We start from the raw sequence: 23,828 nt of genomic DNA on the forward strand, positions 1-23,828 counted from the left end.
GTTGTTACATTGTGTTCTGTTGGTTGTTGTGACATTGTGTGTCCTGTTAGTTGTTGTAACGTTGTGTGTCCTGTTGGTTGTTGTTAAGATGTGTGTCCTGTTGGTTGTTCTAACGTTGTGTGTCCTGTTGGTTGTTATGACGTTGTGTGTCCTGTTGGTTGTTATGACGTTGTGTGTCCTGTTGGTTGTTGTTATGTTGTGTGTCCTGTTGGTTGTTGTTACATTGTGTGTCCTGTTGGTTGTTATGACGTTGTGTGTCCTGTTGGTTGTTGTAATGTTGTGTGTCCTGTTGGTTGTTTTGATGTTGTGTGTCCTGTTGGTTGTTATTACATTGTGTGTCCTTTTGGTTATTGTAACGTTGTGTGTCCTGTTGGTTGTTGTTACGTTGTGTGTCCTGTTTGTTGGCTGTTGTTACATTGTGTTCTGTTGGCTGTTGTTACGTTGTGTGTCCTGTTGGTTGTTGTAATGTTGTGTGTCCTGTTGGTTGTTGTGATGTTGTGTGTCCTGTTGGTTGTTATTACATTGTGTGTCCTTTTGGTTATTGTAACATTGTGTGTCCTGTTGGTTGTTGTGACGTTGTGTGTACTGTTGGTTGTTGTGACGTTGTGTCTCCTGTTGGTCGTTGTTACATTGTATGTCCTGTTGTGTGTCCTGTTGGCTGTTGTTACATTGTGTTCTGTTGGTTGTTGTGACATTGTGTGTCCTGTTAGTTGTTGTAACGTTGTGTGTCCTGTTGGTTGTTGTTAAGATGTGTGTCCTGTTGGTTGTTGTAACGTTGTGTGTCCTGTTGGTTGTTGAGATGTTGTGTGTCCTGTTGGTTGTTGTAACGTTGTGTGTCCTGTTGGTTGTTATGACGTTGTGTGTCCTGTTGGTTGTTATGACGTGTGTCCTGTTGGTTGTTGTTATGTTGTGTGTCCTGTTGGTTGTTGTTACGTTGTGTGTCCTGTTGGTTGTTATGACGTTGTGTGTCCTGTTGGTTGTTATGACGTTGTGTGTCCTGTTGGTTGTTGTAATGTTGTGTGTCCTGTTGGTTGTTTTGATGTTGTGTGTCCTGTTGGTTGTTATTACATTGTGTGTCCTTTTGGTTATTGTAACATTGTGTGTCCTGTTGGTTGTTGTTACGTTGTGTGTCCTGTTGGTTGTTGTAATGTTGTGTGTCCTGTTGGTTGTTGTGATGTTGTGTGTCCTGTTGGTTGTTATTACACTGTGTGTCCTTTTGGTTATTGTAACATTGTGTGTCCTGTTGGTTGTTGTTACGTTGTGTGTACTGTTGGTTGTTGTGACGTTGTGTCTCCTGTTGGTCGTTGTTACATTGTATGTCCTGTTGTGTGTCCTGTTGGCTGTTGTTACATCGTGTTCTGTTGGTTGTTGTGACATTGTGTCCTGTTAGTTGTTGTAACGTTGTGTGTCCTGTTGGTTGTTGTTAAGATGTGTGTCCTGTTGGTTGTTATGACGTTGTGTGTCCTGTTGGTTGTTATGACGTTGTGTGTCCTGTTGGTTGTTGTGACGTTGTGTGTCTTGTTGGTTGTTGTGACGTTGTGTAGTGTGTTTCAGGTGTGGCGTTTCTACCTGCCAGTGTTTCCTACCTCATTGGGACAAACCTGTTTGGTGTTCTGGCCAACAAGATGGGACGGTCAGTGTGTGTGTGTGTCTGTGTGTCAGTGTTATGATTTTTGCTGTCATGGAATTATTTTATGAATCATAATTTGACTCAGACATGAACCTGACAAGTTAACTGTGGTTTCACAATCTAGTTGCCAGTCGATAAAGTTCCAGACCATTTATGAAGTTAATGCTAACGGACATGTGTGGCTTTGAAAGTTTAACAACAAAACAAAAAACAGGCTCACCGTCAGCTTCACTGACAGTTTGAAAAAAACTTCAGATCCTTTGAGAATGTCAGCTGAATAAATTCATCTCTGGTTGAAGACTCGCAGGCTCTCACTGTCACAGCCGGCAGACGTTTCCTGAGACTTAATTCAGGCTTTACAGTCGAGATTACAGGATTAATTTTTGTGGAACTTGGATTCTGATGACTTCAGTTATTGTAAAGCTGCAAGTCTGCGGCTGACAGGAGGTTGATGGGTATTATGTTCACACCCACAGGTGGCTCTGCTCCATGTTAGGAATGTTTATCGTCGGCATCAGTCTTCTGTGTGTAAGTACCATCCATCCATCCATCCATCCATCCATCCATCCATCCATCCATCCATCCATCCATCCATCCATCCATCCATCCATCCATCCATCCATCCGTCCTTCCGTCTGTCCGTCCATCCATCCATCCATTCACCAGTCCATCCTATCCAACTGTCCATCCATCCATCCAGCAGTCCATCCATCCACCAGTCTATCCCTCCATCATCTGTCTGTCCATCCATCCATCCATCCATCTGTCTGTCTATCCATCTGTTCATCCATCCATCTGTCCATCCATCCATCCATCCGGCAGTCCATCCGGCAGTCCATCCATCTGTCCGTCCATCCATCTGTCTGTCCATCCATCCATCTGTCTGTCTATCCATCTGTCCATCCATCCATCCATCCATCCATCTGTCCGTCCATCCATCCGGCAGTCCATCCATCTGTCCATCCGTCCATCCACCTGTCTGTCCGTCCATCCATCTGTCTGTCTGTCCATCCATCCATCTGTCCATCCATCCATCTGTCCATCCATCCATCCATCCGGCAGTCCATCCATCTGTCCGTCCATCCATCTGTCTGTCCGTCCATCCATCCATCCATCTGTCTATCTATCTGTCCATCCATCCATCCATCTGTCCGTCCATCCATCCATCCATCCAGCCATCCATCCATCCATCCATCTGTCCATCCATCCATCCATCTGTCCGTCCGTCCATCCATCCATCCATCCATCCATCCATCCATCCATCCATCCATCCATCCATCCATCCATCCATCCATCTGTCCGTCCATCCATCCATCTGTCCGTCCATCCATCTGTCCATCCGTACATCCATTTTCCTTCCACTGAGTGTGTTGATTGAGTCTAAAAATCTTGTCAGTTGCTTTGACTACATATTATTCAAATGTAATCAATAATAGTGAACACAATCTGATTCTTGTTCAGTTCTGTGGTCAAACCTTCTAAGAGTCACCAGTCTGGAGGCTGTTCCACTTTATTTGTGTTTTCAATTTTGAAAACACTTTGGATACTTTAATAAAAAGAGCCATATACACAACAACAACAACAGCAACAACTGCTACGGCTGTTATTATTATTATTTTCACATTTATTATTTAAATTTTCACATTTCACAACATAATAATCATTTAATGAGTAACATTTTTAAGTCCTTTGGTTCTACTTTTCAATTTATTTCATTTATATAGCGCCAAATCACAACAGAGTTGCCTCAAGGCGCTTCACACATTCTAGGTTCTATGTTAAAGTTCTGAATGGTGGCCCCGCCCTCCTCATTAGAACATGAGCCAATAGGGTTAGACAGAGTGAGGAGGACCTGGGTCAGATCGGTGACCACAAACCATGTGGATCTGTGAAGAACTGAAACAGAACCGTTTCAGGTACCAGTAAAAACACGTGACATGGTCTGTGTGTGTCAGGTTCCGTTTGCCACCAGCATCTACGGTCTGATTGGACCAAACGGCGGCCTGGGCTTTGCTATCGGTGAGTAGCTTCTTTTCTTCTTCACAAATTCTCAAATGTCAAAGCTGTTTGTCAGAAACATGCTGTGAACAAACATGTTTGTGTCATTAGAACATTTTTTTCATGTTTCAGGGATGGTCGACTCCTCCATGATGGCCATCATGGCGTATCTGGTTGATATTCGCCATGCGTCTGTTTATGGAAGCGTCTACGCCATCGCTGACGTGGCGCTATGCATGGGGTTTGCTATCGGTAACGCAAAAACATAAAACGTCATCAGTGAATCTGACTTTAAAGAAACCCACTGATTTTTAAAAAAAAAAACCTGAGATTACTGTACATAAAAATAGTTTAAGATTTGTTTTTCTGTGAATGACCATTTAATCAATTAGACTTTTTTAATCATTAAAGTGTTAATGTGACACTGATGCTGCTTTTCTTTATATTCTTCACTGAATCTGGTGTTATTAACACAAATCTATTCTAGTGATCAAATAAGCATCATTGTGCTAATGCTAATGCTAATCACAGAGGAAATGGAAGAAAAAAAAAAAAAAATCAAATAATAATAGTGAGCCTTTGTGCTTGACCAAAGTGTGTAGTTTGTGGAACAATGGAAGATAAAACCTACATTCCCTTCATGAACTGCTAGTGTAGTGTTCTAAAACGTCCACAGAGCGCTTTGCTGTTGCATCATTTCGTTTCGCCGACCCTACCCCATGTCGCCTGGCAAATGTGACAGCTGCACCTGCCAAGCTAGCATAGTGGGCGCATCCTGTAGTTTAGTAGTACTTTTCAGTACTTTAATGGGTAAATATTACTTATTTACAGTTGTACATGTGGAACATGTGAAAGTGTGCTTTTATCTTTAAGATTCTGCAACAATTTTGTCTTGGGGTAAAAATTTGCACAGTGACTCTTGGGATTGTTTGGGAGAAGAGAATTCACCTGGGCCGAAGAAGGCTGTGAACATCGGACGATTTGCAATTAGCCATTGAATTGGAACAGCCTAGTTGCACCACGTACGACGTTAATAGGCGACGATTGCAGTCTTAAGCTGGCGTGTAGCTAGTGGGTGTGACAATGCCAGCAGGAGTCTCTGTGCAGTAGTAGTCAGTAAATCTCATTCCCCAACAGCTAAAAGGACTCTCTGCTGCAGCACTATGGGGCCAGAGCCCAGGTTTTAGCCTTCTGGTTACAGCTCCAGCCTCCTATACCACAGTGTGTGTGAGTTCACGTCCCGAGTGGAGCGTCAGAGAAGTGAGAGTACACGCAAACTCAGAGGCTAAACTGGCACAGGTGTTTATTGAGCAGTTGGCTATGAAAATAATCAGTTCTCCTAGTATGTGTTAAGTAATCAAAGTTGATTTTAGAGGTTTGTTTATGATGATTATTGTTCTGCTTTGACAAAACAATAATGGCTGCGAGTCACTGAGTTTCCAACATGATCTGTTTGTCACAATTACATTCATATTTCCCTGTGTGACCACAATTATATATTCTAACAACACTAACAATAATAATAATAATAATAATAATAATAATAATGATAATTTTAAAAGGAATTTTGTTGTTCCAGGACCATCCACAGGAGGTGCTGTGGTTCAAGCAGTGGGTTTCCCCTGTCTCATGGTGTTCATCGGTGTGATCAACATCGCATACGCGCCCCTCTGCTTCCTGTTACGCAATCCTGCCGTGCGAGAGGAGAAAATGGTAAACATGAAAGGACAAGTGGAAGAACAGCACTGAAAACATGCTAACAGTAGTGTCTCACACTGAAAAATAATATATCACCTTAACATTGAAAACATGCTAACATTAGCTTCTCATGCTGAAAACCTGAAATAACATCCTAACACTGAACATGTGCTAATATTAGCTTCACACGCTGAAAACAGCTAACACTACCTTCTCATGCTGAAAACATTAGCTTCACACCGAAAACAAGTGCTAACATTATTTATCTCACACTGAAAACATGAAATAACATTAGCTTAAACTGATAATGTGCTAACATTAGCTTCACACTAAAAACAAGTGCTAACATTAGCTTCTCACACTGAAAACATGAAATAACATTAGCTTAACATTGAAAACGTGCTGAGATGTCCGGTATGGCATTTAGTGAGTAGACACATATTCCGCTCGCTCCGCTGCACTATAAATTTTTTTTTTTTTTTTTTTTTTTTTTTTTTTACTTACAAACCTCGCACTTCTTGTTTGGAATCCCAGTTTTATTTTTATTTTTTGTATTTACTGCTTTTTGACCAGAGATTTGCATTCTGCTGGAGAACCAAGAGAGGGGTTCACTCTTCTGAAAGTTCATTAGTCTGAAGTTTCAATAGTCCAGACGTTCACTAGCGTGAAGGTTCACTAGTGTGAAGGTTCAGTAATCTGAAGGTTAGCTTTTAACATATTTTTGTGGGGATATTGAGTAAAGCTTAACAGTTAAAAACATTTATGAAGGGTGAAATCATAGCTTTTAGTGGCTGCCTGTTACATGTTTTGTAGCAGACAAACAGCTATGAGTGGCAGCACTTAATCCTCTGCCAGTAGAAGAGAGTCACCTACCAGAGAGAAAGGAATTGTGTGTGGGGATCATTTATTTTCACACTATACAGACTTGCAGGCATATCACACAAGTCATGCACAAGCAGACAGTTTTGACTTATGGTTAGAATTTTAAACAAACTAATTCCGGACAAGTTAGTGACCTCTGTTGTTTTACAAAGTGAAAATATCAACTATATATTTTATTTCTGAAGTAATGCACTAATTTTGAAGGTTTTAGTGTTTAAAGACACACATGCCACAATGTATTATGGGAAAAATAGTTTCCTAACATCAGTAGTTGGTCGGTATATAACACACAACAAACTGTAACATGTAGTGGGTTTTACAAATAAATCTGTATTTGTGAAAATGTAATTTTTTTATTTGTTAAAAAAAGGCAATTTGAAAACTGAAAATTCTGTTTAAGTGATTCAGCACTTTTAGTGAACACTGCCATGAACACTGCTACCTACTGGATGGCCGGTAGGTGGCAATTTTCCCATAGTGCACTGTGAGATCTGTGTCTGTACTCTGCAAATGCTAAAACCTTCAAAATTAGTGCATTACTTTAAAACTAAAACATATAGCTGATATTTTCACTTTCTAAAATGACAGAGGTGACATTAATTTCAATAACTTGTCTGGAATTAGTTTGTTTAAAATTATAACCATTAGTCAAAACTGTCTGCCTGTGCATGACTCATGTGACATGCCTGCGGATCTGTATGGTGTGAAAAATAAATGATTCTCTCCTCTCCTCTCCGGTCACCAGGTCTCTTTTGCTGAGAGAAAGCTGATCTGAGACAGAAGTATTGACTCGTTGTTTGTCAGGAGCTGCCAGTGTACTGGTGTCAATACTGAAAGTTACCGGTTTAGCTTTTAGTTGTAACTTCCGCTAAGTTTTTTTGGGGGGTTCTCGGTTTAGCTTGATAAAAGCTAACTTTTCAGTTAGCGGATTAACGGTTATCAAAGCTAACTTTTTGGCTAAGTGTGCCCACCAGTGCATGTTTGTTTTATTAAAGTTCACTCCACATCACAGATGAAAGAAACATCTTTTTAAATGAAAAGAAAAGCACATCTAAGTATAGAGCTAGTCGTGCAGCCTAATGCAGCTTGGCATCAAAATAATATTTTTATTGACCTGAACCTTTGGACGAGGGGGATGTTCCTGAGGACCACAGAGATGTGCTGTCTTTGGACTTTAAGCCTTCTTTTGTCGTCTAAGCTGGACCGTGTCCAATCTGCAGTGCGTGACCACATTTTACACATTAATTCTCTTGAATCTGCGCACACGGACTTTGATCAACGTTTGGACCAGCTCAAGGCCGAATACTCTGCACTCTGAAGTGACTGGTTAAAATCCAAGAGGGCAGACCTGGAAGGATGCAACAAATGCCGGAATGTTCAGATTGTAGGTCTACCTGAAACTACTGAAGGTCTGCACCCTTCTGTTTTTTCTCCCAGCTCCTAGATGTTTTTGGAATAGAGGTGTACCAGAGCTTCGCTACTAAACCGGTTGTAGAGGAAAACCCCGACCAGTTATCCTGCGCTTTCATCGTTATCAAACGAAAGATCTCGTGATTCATGAGGCACGTAAGAAGGGTGACCTGACCTACAATGGACATAAGATTCAGTTCTATGAAGATTACAGCCCCGAAGCAGTGAAACTGCGTGTGGAGTTTAAGGGCACCATGCCGGAACTCTACAAGTGGGGACTCAGGCCTGTGCTGCTTTATCTGGCGAAACTACGTGTCATTCTCCCAACTGGAGAGAGGAAGTGGCTACAATCTGCATCGGACGCCGACAAGTTTGTACCTGACCTGTGAAAAGACTGGAGGTGGTTCTTGTGTGTGTGTGTGTGTGTATTTTTTTTATTTCAATAACTGCTATCTGCAAGGTTACAGGTAAAGTGGACTGATTGTGACCGCTGTTGTTTTTGCTTTTTTGTTCTCATAATCCTTTTTTTTTCTTCTCTTGTAATATTGTTCACTTGCCCATATGTGTGTTTGTTTTTTCCATCTCCTTTTTTCTTATACTATTTGGTTTTATTTGGTTTGTTGTGTTGTCAGTATGGGACCGTACCCACACTGTAATACTGCTGGAAACATAGAGCTACACATAGAGCTGACGGCTGTACTATGGGTAGTCCGGCTAGAGTCTTACCCTGGAATGTGAAGGCCTGAATGGTCCTGCAAAGAGGTCCAGAGTTTTACATCTAAAACATCTTAAAACAGGCGCGAGTTTTCCTCCAGGAACCTCATTTACATATTAAAGATCATAACAGGCTTAAAAAGTTGTGGATAGGTCACATCTATCACACAAATTTCAACTCCAGAGCCAGAGGAGGTTGCAATTTTAATTCGTAACAAAATACATTTCTCACTTTGTAAAATGGTCACAGACACAAACGGAAAATATTTAATGATTGTAGGGACGATCCTACACAGTCCTGTTGTTCTGGTGAATGTCTACGCTCCAGATTTTGATCATCATTTAAAAACACACCTTCTGTTTTTTGGTGGTGATCTAAACTGTGTTATTGATCCTGTACTTGATAGATCTGCCTTCAGCATAAAACCCTCTCTGCTGTGTCCAGATCATTTTCAGACTTTATGATCCAAAACGGATACATTAATCCTTGGAGATTTCATAATCCACAAGCCAGAGAATATTTTTTTTCTCTCATGTTCATCACACATATTCTCATATTTATTTATTTATTTATTTATTTTTTATTAATGGCTCTATAATTTCAAAAATTCCTAATTCTGAATATCTTCCAGTTGACATCTCAGACCATGCTCCTTTGGCTCTTGATATTGTCTTGTCCCCTCACCATAGATCTCGACCTCCTTGCTATTCTCTGACTCTGAGTACATTTTATCTTCTATCAATAACTTTTTAATTACTAATAAATCTGATGCCATCTCGAACACTTTATTATGTGGAACTCTAAAGGCTCATCTTATAGGCCGAATTATTTCTTATTTGTCTCACCTGTCCAGGTCCAGGATTGCTAGACAGAAAGTCCTTACTTGATAAATTTTAAAACCTGACCGTCAGTATGCCCAGAAACCTTCCCCAGAGGTTTAGAAGCAACGTCTTAATTTGCAACTTGAGTTCGACTTGATCTCAATGAGGGAAGCTGAGCAGGTGTTTCTTGTCTCGTGGTAACTGTTATGAATCTGGTGATTAAGCTACTCGTTCACTGGCCCACCAACTCAGGCATCACACTGCCACCTGCCAAATTGTAAAAATAAAAAAAAACATCAGATAGTTGGACATCTGTCCCAACTGAAATTAATTCTGTTTTTAAATCATTTTAAGCCACTCTTTACACATCAGAGTTTCCTCCCAACTTGAAAATTTGCAGCATTTCACACAATGACCTACAAATCCCTGAAGATGACACTTTAAAAGCAGCAGAAGTTGATGATCCTCTCTGGAAGAGGTTTTATCCTTGATTAAATTATTATAGTCAGGCAAATGCCCTGGCCCTGATTTCATATGAAATTAGCCCCATTGCTTTTGTCAGTTTTTTATGAATCATTGGAACGCACAGTACTGTGACACGGCTCCATCTGATTACTGCTCAAGGAAGGAAAAGATCTGACGTCCCATGCTCAAGGTTAATATAGCCATATTAACCTCCTTAATGTGGATGGGAAAACTTTGGCCAAACTGCTAGCATTCCATATAGATGGAATCCTCCCTTCTATTACATCAAATGAACACACTGGTTTTTATCAAAGGAAGGCATTTCTTTTTTAATATATGCACCCTGTTCAATTCTCCCTGAAATGGTAATTTCACTGGATGCCGAAAAAGCATTTGATATAGAGTGGAATGGGAGTACCTTTTCGCAGTCCTGAAGAAATTTGGTTTTGTGGATTTATTTCTTGCATTTGTCTCTTGTACAACCCCTGGCAAAAATTATGGAATCACCGGCCTCGGAGGATGTTCATTCAGTTGTTTAATTTTGTAGAAAAAAAGCAGATCACAGACATGACACAAAACTAAAGTCATTTCAAATGGCAACTTTCTGGCTTTACGAAACACTATAAGAAATCAAGAAAAAAAGATTGTGGCAGTCAGTAACAGGTTACTTTTTTAGACCAAGCAGAGGGAAAAAATATGGAATCACTCAATTCTGAGGAAAAAATTATGGAATCACCCTGTAAATTTTCATCCCCAAAACTAACACCTGCATCATATCAGATCTGCTCGTTAGTCTGCATCTAAAAAGGAGTGAACACACCTTGGAGAGCTGTTGCACCAAGTGGACTGACATAAATCATGGCTCCAACACGAGAGATGTCAATTGGAACAAAGGAGAGGATTATCAAACTCTTAAAAGAGAGTAAATCATCACGCAATGTTGCAAAAGATGTTTGTTGTTCACAGTCAGCTGTGTCTAAACTCTGGACCAAATACAAACAACATGTTAAGGTTGTTAAAGGCAAACATACTGGTAGACCAAGGAAGACAAAGCGTCAAGACAGAAAACTTAAAGCAATATGTCTCAAAAATCGAAAAATGTACAACAAAACAAATGAGGAACGAATGGGAGGAAACTGGAGTCAACGTCTGTGACCGAACTGTAAGAAACCGCCTAAAGGAAATAGGATTTACATACAGAAAAGCTAAACGAAAGCCATCATTAACACCTAAACAGAAAAAAACAAGGTTACAATGGGCTAAGGAAAAGCAATTGTGGACTGTGGATGACTGGATGAAAGTCATATTCAGTGATGAATCTCGAATCTGCATTGGGCAAGGTGATGATGCTGGAACTTTTGTTTGGTGCCTTTCCAATGAGATTTATAAAGATGACTGCCTGAAGAGAACATGTAAATTTCCACAGTCATTGATGATATGGGGCTGCATGTCAGGTAAAGGCACTGGGGAGATGGCTGTCATTACATCATCAATAAATGCACAAGTTTACGTTGATATTTTGGACAACTGAAAGGATGTTTGGGGATGATGAAATCATTGATAATGCATCTTGCCATAGAGCAAAAACTGCAAAAACATTCCTTGCAAAAAGACACATAGGGTTAATGTCAATGATCAGATCTGATTTGATGCAGGTGTTAATTTGGGGGATGAAAATTTACAGGGTGATTCCATAATTTTTTCCTCAGAATTGAGTGATTCCATATTTTTTTCCTCTGCTTGGTCTAAAAAAGTAACCGTTACTGACTGCCACAATCTTTTTTTCCTGATTTCTTATAGTGTTTCTTAAAGCCAGAAAGTTGCCATTTAAAATGACTTTAGTTTTGTGTCATGTCTGTGATCTGCTTTTTTTCTACAAAATTAAACAACTGAATGAACATCCTCTGAGGCTGGTGATTCCATAATTTTTGCCAGGGGTTGTATACTTGCCCCCTAGCGTGTGTCTGTACTAATAATGTAAAATCTGACTATTTTACTCTGTCACGTGGGACACGTCAAGGTTGTCTCCTCTCCCTTTCCTTTTTTCTTTAGCAATAGAGCCACTATCAGTAAGTCTCAGAACCTCTGCTTGTTCCAGGGTGTGATTTGTGAGATTACAGAACAGAGGATTGCTCTATATGCCAGGAAGCAGAGTTGTAGTCTTACACACCTCTCTGCAGCTTCTCTCCCCCTGCCATCCCCTCATTACCCCATCCCCGTAGAGACGGTGCCTGCTCCCAGACTACCAATAACCAGCAAAAATCTATTTAAGCATAAAAATTCAAAAAGAAAAAGTAATATAGCACCTTCAACTGCACCACAGACTAAAACAGTTAAATGTGGTCTATTAAACATTAGGTCTCTCTCTTCTAAGTCCATGTTAGTAAATGATATAATAATTGATCAACATATTGATTTATTCTGCCTTACAGAAACCTGGTTACAGCACGATGAATATGAACAGCCTCAACACTGCATTTAATATATTATTAGACTCAATTGGCTTTGCTCAAAATGTAAATGAGTCCACCCACCACTTTAATCATATCTTAGATCTTGTTCTGACTTATGGTATGGAAATTGAAGACTTAACAGTATTCCCTGAAAACTCCCTTCTGTCTGATCATTTCTTAATAACATTTACATTTACTCTGATGGACTACCCAGCAGTGGGGAATAAGTTTCATTACACTAGAAGTCTTTCAGAAAGCGCTGTAACTAGGTTTAAGGATATGATTCCTTCTTTATGTTCTCTAATGCCATATACCAACACAGTGCAGAGTAGCTACCTAAACTCTGTAAGTGAGATAGAGTATCTTGTCAATAGTTTTACATCCTCATTGAAGACAACTTTGGATACTGTAGCTCCTCTGAAAAAGAGAGCTTTAAATCAGAAGTGCCTGACTCCGTGGTATAACTCACAAACTCGCAGCTTAAAGCAGATAACCCATAAGTTGGAGAGGAAATGGCGTCTCACTAATTTAGAAGATCTTCACTTAGCCTGGAAAAAGAGTCTGTTGCTCTATAAAAAAGCCCTCCGTAAAGCTAGGACATCTTTCTACTCATCACTAATTGAAGAAAATAAGAACCCCAGGTTTCTTTTCAGCACTGTAGCCAGGCTGACAAAGAGTCAGAGCTCTATTGAGCCGAGTATTCCTTTAACTTTAACTAGTAATGACTTCATGACTTTCTTTGGTAATAAAATTTTAACTATTAGAGAAAAAATTACTCATAACCATCCCAAAGACGTATCGTTATCTTTGGCTGCTTTCAGTGATGCCGGTATTTGGTTAGACTTTTTCTCTCAGATTGTTCTGTCTGAGTTATTTTCATTAGTTACTTCATCCAAACCATCAACATGTCTATTAGACCCCATTCCTACCAGGCTGCTCAAGGAAGCCCTACCATTATTTAATGCTTCGATCTTAAATATGATCAATCTATCTTTATTAGTTGGCTATGTACCACAGGCTTTTAAGGTGGCAGTAATTAAACCATTACTTAAAAAGCCATCACTTGACCCAGCTATCTTAGCTAATTATAGGCCAATCTCCAACCTTCCTTTTCTCTCAAAAATTCTTGAAAGGGTAGTTGTAAAACAGCTAACTGATCATCTGCAGAGGAATGGTCTATCTGAAGAGTTTCAGTCAGGTTTTAGAATTCATCATAGTACAGAAACGGCATTAGTGAAGGTTACAAATGATCTTCTTATGGCCTCAGACAGTGGACTCATCTCTGTGCTTGTTCTGTTAGACCTCAGTGCTGCTTTTGATACTGTTGACCATAAAATTTTATTACAGAGATTAGAGCATGCCATAGGTATTAAAGGCACTGTGCTGTGGTGGTTTGAATCATATTTATCTAATAGATTACAATTTGTTCATGTAAATGGGGAATCTTCTTCACAGACTAAGGTTAATTATGGAGTTCCACAAGGTTCTGTGCTAGGACCAATTTTATTCACTTTATACATGCTTCCCTTAGGCAGTATTATTAGACGGCATTGCTTAAATTTTCATTATTACGCAGATGATACCCAGCTTTATCTATCCATGAAGCCAGAGGACACACACCAATTAGCTAAACTGCAGGATTGTCTTACAGACATAAAGACATGGATGACCTCTAATTTCCTGCTTTTAAACTCAGATAAAAGTGAAGTTATTGTACTTGGCCCCACAAATCTTAGAAACATGGTGTCTAACCAGATCCTTACTCTGGATGGCATTACCCTGACCTCTAGTAATACTGTGAGAAATCTTGGAGTCATTTTTGATCAGGATATGTCATTCAATGCGCATATTAAACAAATATGTAGGACTGCTTTTTTGCATTTACGCAATATCTCTAAAATTAGAAAGGTCTTGTCTCAGAGTGATGCTGAAAAACTAATTCATGCATTTATTTCCTCTAGGCTGGACTATTGTAATTCATTATTATCAGGTTGTCCTAAAAGTTCCCTGAAAAGCCTTCAGTTAATTCAAAATGCTGCAGCTAGAGTACTAACGGGGACTAGAAGGAGAGAGCATATCTCTCCCATATTGGCCTCTCTTCATTGGCTTCCTGTTAATTCTAGAATAGAATTTAAAATTCTTCTTCTTACTTATAAGGTTTTGAATAATCAGGTCCCATCTTATCTTAGGGACCTCATAGTACCATATCACCCCAATAGAGCGCTTCGCTCTCAGACTGCAGGCTTACTTGTAGTTCCTAGTGTTTGTAAGAGTAGAATGGGAGGCAGAGCCTTCAGCTTTCAGGCTCCTCTCCTGTGGAACCAGCTCCCAATTTGGATCAGGGAGACAGACACCCACTCTACTTTTAAGATTAGGCTTAAAACTTTCCTTTTTGCTAAAGCTTATAGTTAGGGCTGGATCAGGTGACCCTGAACCATCCCTTAGTTATGCTGCTATAGACTTAGACTGCTGGGGGGTTCCCATGATGCACTGAGTGTTTCTTTCTCTTTTTGCTCTGTATGCACCACTCTGCATTTAATCATTAGTGATTGATCTCTGCTCCCCTCCACAGCATGTCTTTTTCCTGGTTCTCTCCCTCAGCCCCAACCAGTCCCAGCAGAAGACTGCCCCTCCCTGAGCCTGGTTCTGCTGGAGGTTTCTTCCTGTTAAAAGGGAGTTTTTCCTTCCCACTGTCGCCAAGTGCTTGCTCACAGGGGGTCGTTTTGACCGTTGGGGTTTGTATGGCCTTGCCTTACAATATAAAGTGCCTTGGGGCAACTGTTTGTTGTGATTTGGCGCTATATAAATAAAATTGATTGATTGATTGATTGATTGATATGCAGATGATTTACATTGATTGATTCATATGCAGATGATTTACTTTTATATGTCACAAATTCAACTAGTCATTTAACTTCTATTATGGCAGTACTCCAAAATGTTGGCTCTTTATGGATATAGGCTTAACATATAAAAAAGTGAATCTTCTCCTTTCGGCTGCTCTTGTTAGCAGATCAATCGTTTCTATCTCACCCTGTCCTCTGTATCTTCCTCTGTCTTACCAACCACTTGCATGTCCTCCCTCAGCACATCCATAAACCTCCTCTTTATCCTCCATGTTCTCGTCCTGCCTGGTGGCTCCATCCTCACCATCTTTCTCCCTATATACCCTGGGTCCCTCCTCTGCACATGTCCAAAACATCTCAGTCTCGCCTCTCTGACTTTGTCTCCAAACCGTCCCACCTGAGCTGTCCCTCTGATATATTAATTCCTAATCCTGTCCATTCTCGGCACTCCCAAAGAGAATCTCAACATCTTCAGCTCCGCCTCCTGTCTTTTTGTTAGTGCCACTGTCTCTAAGCCATCCAACATAGCTGGTCTCACTACTGTCTTGTCAACTTTCTCCTTCACTCGTGCTGATATTCTTTGGTCACAAATCACTCCTGCTACTTTTCTCCACCTACTCCACCCTGCCTGCACTCTCTTCTTCACCTCTCTACCACAGTCTCCATTACTTTGAACAGTTAACCCCAAATATTTAAACTCATCTACTTTCATCACTTGTACTCCTTGTAACTGCACTATTCCACTGGGCTCCCTCTCATTCACACACATGTACTCAGTCTTACTCCTACTGACTTTCTGCTCTCCAGAGCATATCTCCACCTCTCTAGACTAAACTCAACCTGCTCTCTACTCTCACTACAGATCACAATATCTTCTGCAAACATCCTGTCTGGGGACTCCTGTCTGATCTCATACGTCAATCTGTCTATCACCATTGCGAACAAGAAATTACTCAGATCTGATCCTTGGTGTAATCCCACCTCCATGGTGAATGAGTCTGTCATTCCTACTGCACATCTCACCGCTGTCACACTGTCCTTGTACATGTCCTGCACCACCCTCACATAGTTCTCTGCCACTCCAGACTTCCTCATAAAATACCACAACGCTTCTCTTGGCACCCTATCATAAGCTTTCTCTAAATCCACAAACACACAATGTAACTCTTTCTGGTCTTCTCTGTACTTCTCCAACAGTATTCTCAGAGCAAACATTGCATCTGTAGTGCTCTTTCTTAGCATGAAACCATATTGCTGCTCACAGATCTTCACCTGTTGTCTAAGCCTCGCGTCTACTACTCTTTCCCATAACTTCATGCTGTGGTTGATCAGCTTTATGCCTCTGTAGTTACTGCAGCTCTGCAAATCACCCTTGTTCTTAAAAATAAGAACCAGTATACTTTGTCTCTGCTCCTCAGGCATCCTCTCATTTTCCAAAATTTTATTAAACAATCTGGTTAGAAACGCCACTGTCATCTCTCCAAGACATTTCCATACCTCCACTGGAATGTCATCTAGACCAACTGCCTTTCCACTCTTCATCCTTTTCATAGCTGCCCTCATTAGTGCTGGTTTAGTGCTGGGAACAGAGCTGGAGACACTAACATCAGTGGCAGAGAGAAGGACCCTGTGTAAACTGCTGGCCATCATGGAAAATGTTGAGCACCCTCTGCACAGTGCCATCATCAGGCAGAGGAGCTCATTCAGCGGCAGACTGCTGTCCCAGTCCTGCCACACGGACAGATTCAGGAAGTCTTTTGTCCCTCAGGCCATCAGACTGTTCAACTTGTTGTGTGGGCCGCCAGAAGAGGAGGTACTGCTGGCCCACCACCAGAGGGCGCCCTGACTGAAGGGCTTCAGGCACGAGAGGGCGCTGCCGCCACGGACACAGCCGGGGGTGACAGCTGTCACTCATTATCTCCTGACAGCTGTCACTCATTCATGCTTCATCATCTCACTCCATAAAACCCAGACGTCACCGTTCAGGTAATTTGTTCTGCGCCAGTTTTGGTGCAGCCCGACCCTAGCCGCCAGTTTGTGGTTGAAGTGGACGCCTCTGACTCAGGGATAGGAGCCGTGCTATCCCAGAGCGGAGAGACCGATACGGTTCTTCACCCGTGTGCCTACTTTTCTCGCAGGTTGACCCCGGCTGAACGGAACTATGACGTCGGCAATCGAGAACTCCTTGCGGTGAAATTTGCTCTTGAGGAGTGGAGATACCTGTTGGAGGGAGTGTCTGTGCCATTCACGGTTTTCACTGACCATCGGAACCTGGAGTATATCAGGACTGCCAAGCGGCTGAACCCCAGGCAAGCCCGCTGGTCACTGTTCTTCGGGCGTTTTGACTTCCGGATCACCTATCGCCCCGGGACCAAGAACCAGAGATCGGATGCCTTGTCCCGGGTACATGAAGAGGAGGTCAAAACTGCGCTGTCGGATCCACTGGAGCCCATCCTGCCTGAGTCCACTATCGTGGCCACCCTCACCTGGGACGTGGAGAAGATCATCCGGGAGGCCCTGGCACGAAGCCCGGACCCGGGAACTGGACCAAAAGACAAACTATACGTCCCACCAGAGGCCAGGGCTGCGGTCCTAGACTTCTGTCATGGTTCCAAGCTCTCCTGTCATCCGGGGGTGCGAAGGACCGTGTGGCAGTTGTCCGGCAGCGCTTCTGGTGGGCGTCTATGGAGGCCGACGTCCGGGAGTACATCCAGGCCTGCACCACCTGTGCCAGGGGCAAGGCTGACCACAGGAAGTCCCAAGGACTGCTCCAACCGCTTCCTGTGCCTCATCGCCCCTGGTCCCACATCGGCCTGGATTTTGTCACGGGCCTCCCACCATCCCAGGGCAACACCACCATCCTCACGATAGTGGACCGATTCTCCAAGGCGGCCCACTTCGTGGCCCTCCCGAAGCTCCCTATGGCCCAGGAGACAGCGGACCTCCTGGTCCACCACGTCGTCCGTCTGCATGGGATCCCTACTGACGTAGTCTCGGATCGTGGTCCCCAGTTTTCCTCTCACGTCTGGAGGAGTTTCTGCAGGGAACTGGGGGCCCCCGTGAGCCTCTCGTCCAGGTACCATCCACAGACGAACGGACAGGCAGAACGGGCCAACCAGGAGTTGGAACAGACCCTCCTCTGTGTGACATCTGCGCACCCGACGGCCTGGAGCAACCACCTGGCCTGGATCGAGTATGCGCATAACAGCCAGGTGTCTTCTGCCACCGGCCTCTCCCCGTTTGAGGTGTGTTTGGGGTACCAGCCCCCATTGTTTCCTGTGGTTGAGGGAGAGGTCGGTGTGCCCTCGGTCCGGGCCCACCTTCGGAGGTGCCGTCGGGTGTGGCGCACCACCCGTTCTGCCTTGTTGAAGGCCCGGACGAGGGCCAAGACCCATGCAGACCGCCGGCGGTCCCCGGCCCCTGCATATCAGCCCGGGCAGGAGGTGTGGTTGTCAACAAAGGACATCCCGCTTCAGGTACAGTCACCGAAACTAATGGACAGGTTCATCGGACCCTTCCGCATCCTCAAGGTCCTTAGCCCTGCCGCAGTGAAGCTCCAGCTCCCAGCTTCACTGCGGATCCACCCGGTGTTCCACATCTCCAGGATCAAACCGCACCGCACCTCACCCCTCTGTGCTCCCGGTCCGGCGCCGCCTCCTGCCCGGATCATTGACGGGGAGCCGGCTTGGACAGTGCGCCGGCTCCTGGACGTCCGTCGAATGGGCTGGGGGTTCCAGTATCTGGTGGACTGGGAGGGGTATGGACCCGAAGAACGCTCCTGGGTGAAGAGGAGCTTCATCCTGGATCCGGCCCTCCTGGCCGATTTCTACCGTCGACACCCCGATAAGCTGGTTGAGGGGGGGGTCCTGTTGTGTGGGCCGCCAGAAGAGGAGGTACTGCTGGCCCACCACCAGAGGGCGCCCTGCCTGAAGTGCGGGCTTCAGGCACGAGAGGGCGCTGCCGCCACGGACACAGCCGGGGGTGACAGCTGTCACTCATTATCTCCTGACAGCTGTCACTCATTCATGCTTCATCATCTCACTCCATAAAACCCGGACGTCATCTCCACCTCATCGCTGAGATATCGTCAAACCGTTCAGGTAATTTATTCTCAGCCATTGTTTTGTCTGCCACAGACAGTGTTTGCTTGTGTTATTTTTGCAGTAGGTTTTGTGAGTGCTTGCAGCTGGAGGCTGGGTTTGGACTGACGTCTTCACTCCAAACCTTTGATAAGTACACTTACTACTGCACGTGCCAGCTTTCTGTATTAGAGGTGGAGGTGGCATTCCCACCGTTGTTGCTACTGGGTGTGCACACACCCATATCTTATTGTCTCTGCTCCCTGCCAGCAGTACCAGATCCAACCTTCGAAGACGGTGGCCACCTGGGGACTCGGGACTTGGCGGCTCCAGTATTCTCCGGGTTCGGTGGCGGAGGAAATCGTGTGGTTCTGGTTCATCTCAGGACAGACGTCTTCTATCCTCGAGCCTGCCCACACGTCACCCTTGTGATTGACTGTCTGTTAAATTTCACATTCCTCTGTGTTGTGCTCATTCACAACAGTAAAGTGTTCATATTTGACTCTTTCATTGTCCGTTCATTTGCGCCCCCTGTTGTGGGTCCGTGTCACTACACTTTCCTCAACACAACTCTTCCCATCTCAGTAAGAAATAATCCTGTGACACATCTGTTTGACCTTTTATTGCTTTCTTTTGCACTACCAACACTGTTTACACTGCTTACTTCTTTGCACAACCTACACTGTTCACATTGTGTACTGTTTACATCTGTGCTACCTCCTCACTACTGCACTACTACATTTACTCCTCCGTCATATTCTCTGAGACTGGATGCTGCACTTGCACACAAATTTATTTTATTTTTAGTTAGTAGCTTTTATTGATTAGTCCATTTTTCTTTTATTTACTTAACCTTATTTTGTGTGTCTGGTGCAATGTGTGTGTCTTGTCTAATGTGTAAGCTGCTGGATGCCTTGAATTTCAATAAAGTATCTATCTATCTATCTATCTATCTATCTATCTATCTATCTATCTATCTATCTATCTATCTATCTATCTATCTATCTATCTATCTATCTATCTATCTATCTATCTATCTATCTATCTATCTATCTATCTATCTATCTATCCTTACTAATCTCTTGTACTTCCTGATTTCCTCTCTCCACATCAGCATTTTTTCTCTCTCATTTTCTTCATTCATCAGGTCCTCAAAATATTCCCTTCACCTTCTCAACACTCTCACCTCACTTGTCAGCACATTACCATCTGCATGTTTTACCACCCTAACCTGCTGCACATCCATTCCAGCTCTGCCCCTTTATCTGGACAGTGGATATAAGTCCTTTGCTCCTTCCTTCCTATTCAATTTATTCTTTATTATTCAACTTATTGTACAGCTCACTAAATGCCTTTTCCTTAGCTTTTGCCACTTCTCTTTTTGCCTTACACCACATCTCCTTGTACTTTGTTTACTTTCTTAATCTCTCTGACTATCCCAAAACATTTTTGCCATCCTCTCTCCTTATGCTTTCCTGGACCTCTTTGTTTCACCACCAAGTCTTCTTGTCTTCCTTCCGCTGTCCAGATGTCCAAACCTGGCTTAAACCTACAGCTGTCCTCCCCTTAAATGAGGCTTGCCCACCAGCATATACATTTAGTCATGTCCCTCGTGATGTGAAGCAAGGTGGGGGTGTTGCTCTCATTTATAAATCTAGGTTCAGCTTATTAGCTGTTGGAGGTCATAAAAGCTGTTGGAGGGTTGGCTCTCACTGCGGTATTGTATCACTTCCTGTTCCGGAGCACAGCGGTGTTTTTCTGTATCTGTTAGCTGTTTAATCTGCGCAGTTAGATTGATCTAGTTATCTAGATTACGATTTGTTTCCCAGTGTAATCTTTACGTGCCTTAACTAAAGCACTCCTGCTGAATCACCTCTAAATTATTTACACATTATTCACTTTGCGTGTTTTTAGGAATCCGCTAGCTTAGCGTAGCTACTAGCTCTTAGCCGATTTAGCATGGCGGCTTCTCCTGTCTCTCCCGCACTTTTCTGCTCTGGGTGTGAAATGTTTAGTTATTCCTCGGCCTCCTTTAGCAGTAACGGTACTTGTAATAAGTGTAGCTTATTCATAGCTTTGGAGGCCAGGCTGGGCGAATTGGAGACTCGGCTCCGCACCTTGGAAAATTCTACAGCTAGCCAGGCCCCTGTAGTCGGTGCGGACCAAGGTAGCTTAGCCGCCGTTAGTTCCCCCCTGGCAGATCCCGAGCAGCCGGGAAAGCAGCCCGGCTGGGTGACTGTGAGGAGGAAGCGTAGTTCTAAACAGAAGCCCCGTGTACACCGCCAACCCGTTCACAATTCTAACCGTTTTTCCCCACTCGACGACACACCCACCGAGGATCAAACTCTGGTTATTGGCGACTCTGTTTTGCGAAATGTGAAGTTAGCGACACCAGCAACCATAGTCAATTGTCTTCCGGGGGCCAGAGCAGGCGACATTGAAGGAAATTTGAAACTGCTGGCTAAGGCTAAGCGTAAATTTGGTAAGATTGTAATTCACGTCGCCAGTAATGACACCCGGTTACGCCAATCGGAGGTCACTAAAATTAACATTAAATCGGTGTGTAACTTTGCAAAAACAATGTCGGACTCTGTAGTTTTCTCTGGGCCCCTCCCCAATCAGACCGGGAGTGACATGTTTAGCCGCATGTTCTCCCTGAATTGCTGGCTGTCTGAGTGGTGTCCAAAAAATGAGGTGGGCTTCATAGATAATTGGCAAAGCTTCTGGGGAAAACCTGGTCTTGTTAGGAGAGACGGCATCCATCCCACTTTGGATGGAGCAGCTCTCATTTCTAGAAATCTGGCCAATTTTCTTAAATCCTCCAAACCGTGACTATCCAGGGTTGGGACCAGGAAGCAGAGTTGTAGTCTTACACACCTCTCTGCAGCTTCTCTCCCCCTGCCATCCCCTCATTACATCCCCGTAGAGACGGTGCCTGCTCCCAGACCACCAATAACCAGCAAAAATCTATTTAAGCATAAAAATTCAAAAAGAAAAAATAATATAGCACCTTCAACTGCACCACAGACTAAAACAGTTAAATGTGGTCTATTAAACATTAGGTCTCTCTCTTCTAAGTCCCTGTTGGTAAATGATATAATAATTGATCAACATATTGATTTATTCTGCCTTACAGAAACCTGGTTACAGCAGGATGAATATGTTAGTTTAAATGAGTCAACACCCCCGAGTCACACTAACTGTCAGAATGCTCGTAGCACGGGCCGGGGCGGAGGATTAGCAGCAATCTTCCATTCCAGCTTATTAATTAATCAAAAACCCAGACAGAGCTTTAATTCATTTGAAAGCTTGACTCTTAGTCTTGTCCATCCAAATTGGAAGTCCCAAAAACCAGTTTTATTTGTTATTATCCTTCCGCTGTCCAGATGTCCAAACCTGGCTTAAACCTACAGCTGTCCTCCCCTTAAATGAGGCTTGCCCACCAGCATATACATTTAGTCATGTCCCTCGTGATGTGAAGCAAGGTGGGGGTGTTGCTCTCATTTATAAATCTAGGTTCAGCTTATTAGCTGTTGGAGGTCATAAAAGCTGTTGGAGGGTTGGCTCTCACTGCGGTATTGTATCACTTCCTGTTCCGGAGCACAGCGGTGTTTTTCTGTATCTGTTAGCTGTTTAATCTGCGCAGTTAGATTGATCTAGTTATCTAGATTACGATTTGTTTCCCAGTGTAATCTTTACGTGCCTTAACTAAAGCACTCCTGCTGAATCACCTCTAAATTATTTACACATTATTCACTTTGCGTGTTTTTAGGAATCCGCTAGCTTAGCGTAGCTACTAGCTCTTAGCCGATTTAGCATGGCGGCTTCTCCTGTCTCTCCCGCACTTTTCTGCTCTGGGTGTGAAATGTTTAGTTATTCCTCGGCCTCCTTTAGCAGTAACGGTACTTGTAATAAGTGTAGCTTATTCATAGCTTTGGAGGCCAGGCTGGGCGAATTGGAGACTCGGCTCCGCACCTTGGAAAATTCTACAGCTAGCCAGGCCCCTGTAGTCGGTGTGGACCAAGGTAGCTTAGCCGCCGTTAGTTACCCCCTGGCAGATCCCGAGCAGCCGGGAAAGCAGCCCGACTGGGTGACTGTGAGGAGGAAGCGTAGTTCTAAACAGAAGCCCCGTGTACACCGCCAACCCGTTCACAATTCTAACCGTTTTTCCCCACTCGACGACACACCCACCGAGGATCAAACTCTGGTTATTGGCGACTCTGTTTTGCGAAATGTGAAGTTAGCGACACCAGCAACCATAGTCAATTGTCTTCCGGGGGCCAGAGCAGGCGACATTGAAGGAAATTTGAAACTGCTGGCTAAGGCTAAGCGTAAATTTGGTAAGATTGTAATTCACGTCGCCAGTAATGACACCCGGTTACGCCAATCGGAGGTCACTAAAATTAACATTAAATCGGTGTGTAACTTTGCAAAAACAATGTCGGACTCTGTAGTTTTCTCTGGGCCCCTCCCCAATCAGACCGGGAGTGACATGTTTAGCCGCATGTTCTCCCTGAATTGCTGGCTGTCTGAGTGGTGTCCAAAAAATGAGGTGGGCTTCATAGATAATTGGCAAAGCTTCTGGGGAAAACCTGGTCTTGTTAGGAGAGACGGCATCCATCCCACTTTGGATGGAGCAGCTCTCATTTCTAGAAATCTGGCCAATTTTCTTAAATCCTCCAAACCGTGACTATCCAGGGTTGGGACCAGGAAGCAGAGTTGTAGTCTTACACACCTCTCTGCAGCTTCTCTCCCCCTGCCATCCCCTCATTACATCCCCGTAGAGACGGTGCCTGCTCCCAGACCACCAATAACCAGCAAAAATCTATTT

General features: G+C 43.4%; 1 protein-coding gene across 1 annotated transcript in view; it reads left to right on the forward strand.

The window, feature by feature from the left end:
* Window positions 1-23,828, forward strand: part of LOC117511347 (chromaffin granule amine transporter) — a 79,650-nt gene that overhangs the window by 47,139 nt on the left and 8,683 nt on the right. The window contains exons 13-17 of the mRNA XM_034171384.1: window positions 1,555-1,633; window positions 2,107-2,158; window positions 3,586-3,649; window positions 3,761-3,880; window positions 5,208-5,341. Coding sequence (XP_034027275.1) covers window positions 1,555-1,633; window positions 2,107-2,158; window positions 3,586-3,649; window positions 3,761-3,880; window positions 5,208-5,341 — 449 coding nt within the window. The remainder of the gene's footprint in view (window positions 1-1,554; window positions 1,634-2,106; window positions 2,159-3,585; window positions 3,650-3,760; window positions 3,881-5,207; window positions 5,342-23,828) is intronic.

The sequence above is a fragment of the Thalassophryne amazonica genome, chromosome 5, assembly GCF_902500255.1.
Source record: "Thalassophryne amazonica chromosome 5, fThaAma1.1, whole genome shotgun sequence".
NCBI classification, from domain to species: domain Eukaryota; kingdom Metazoa; phylum Chordata; class Actinopteri; order Batrachoidiformes; family Batrachoididae; genus Thalassophryne; species Thalassophryne amazonica.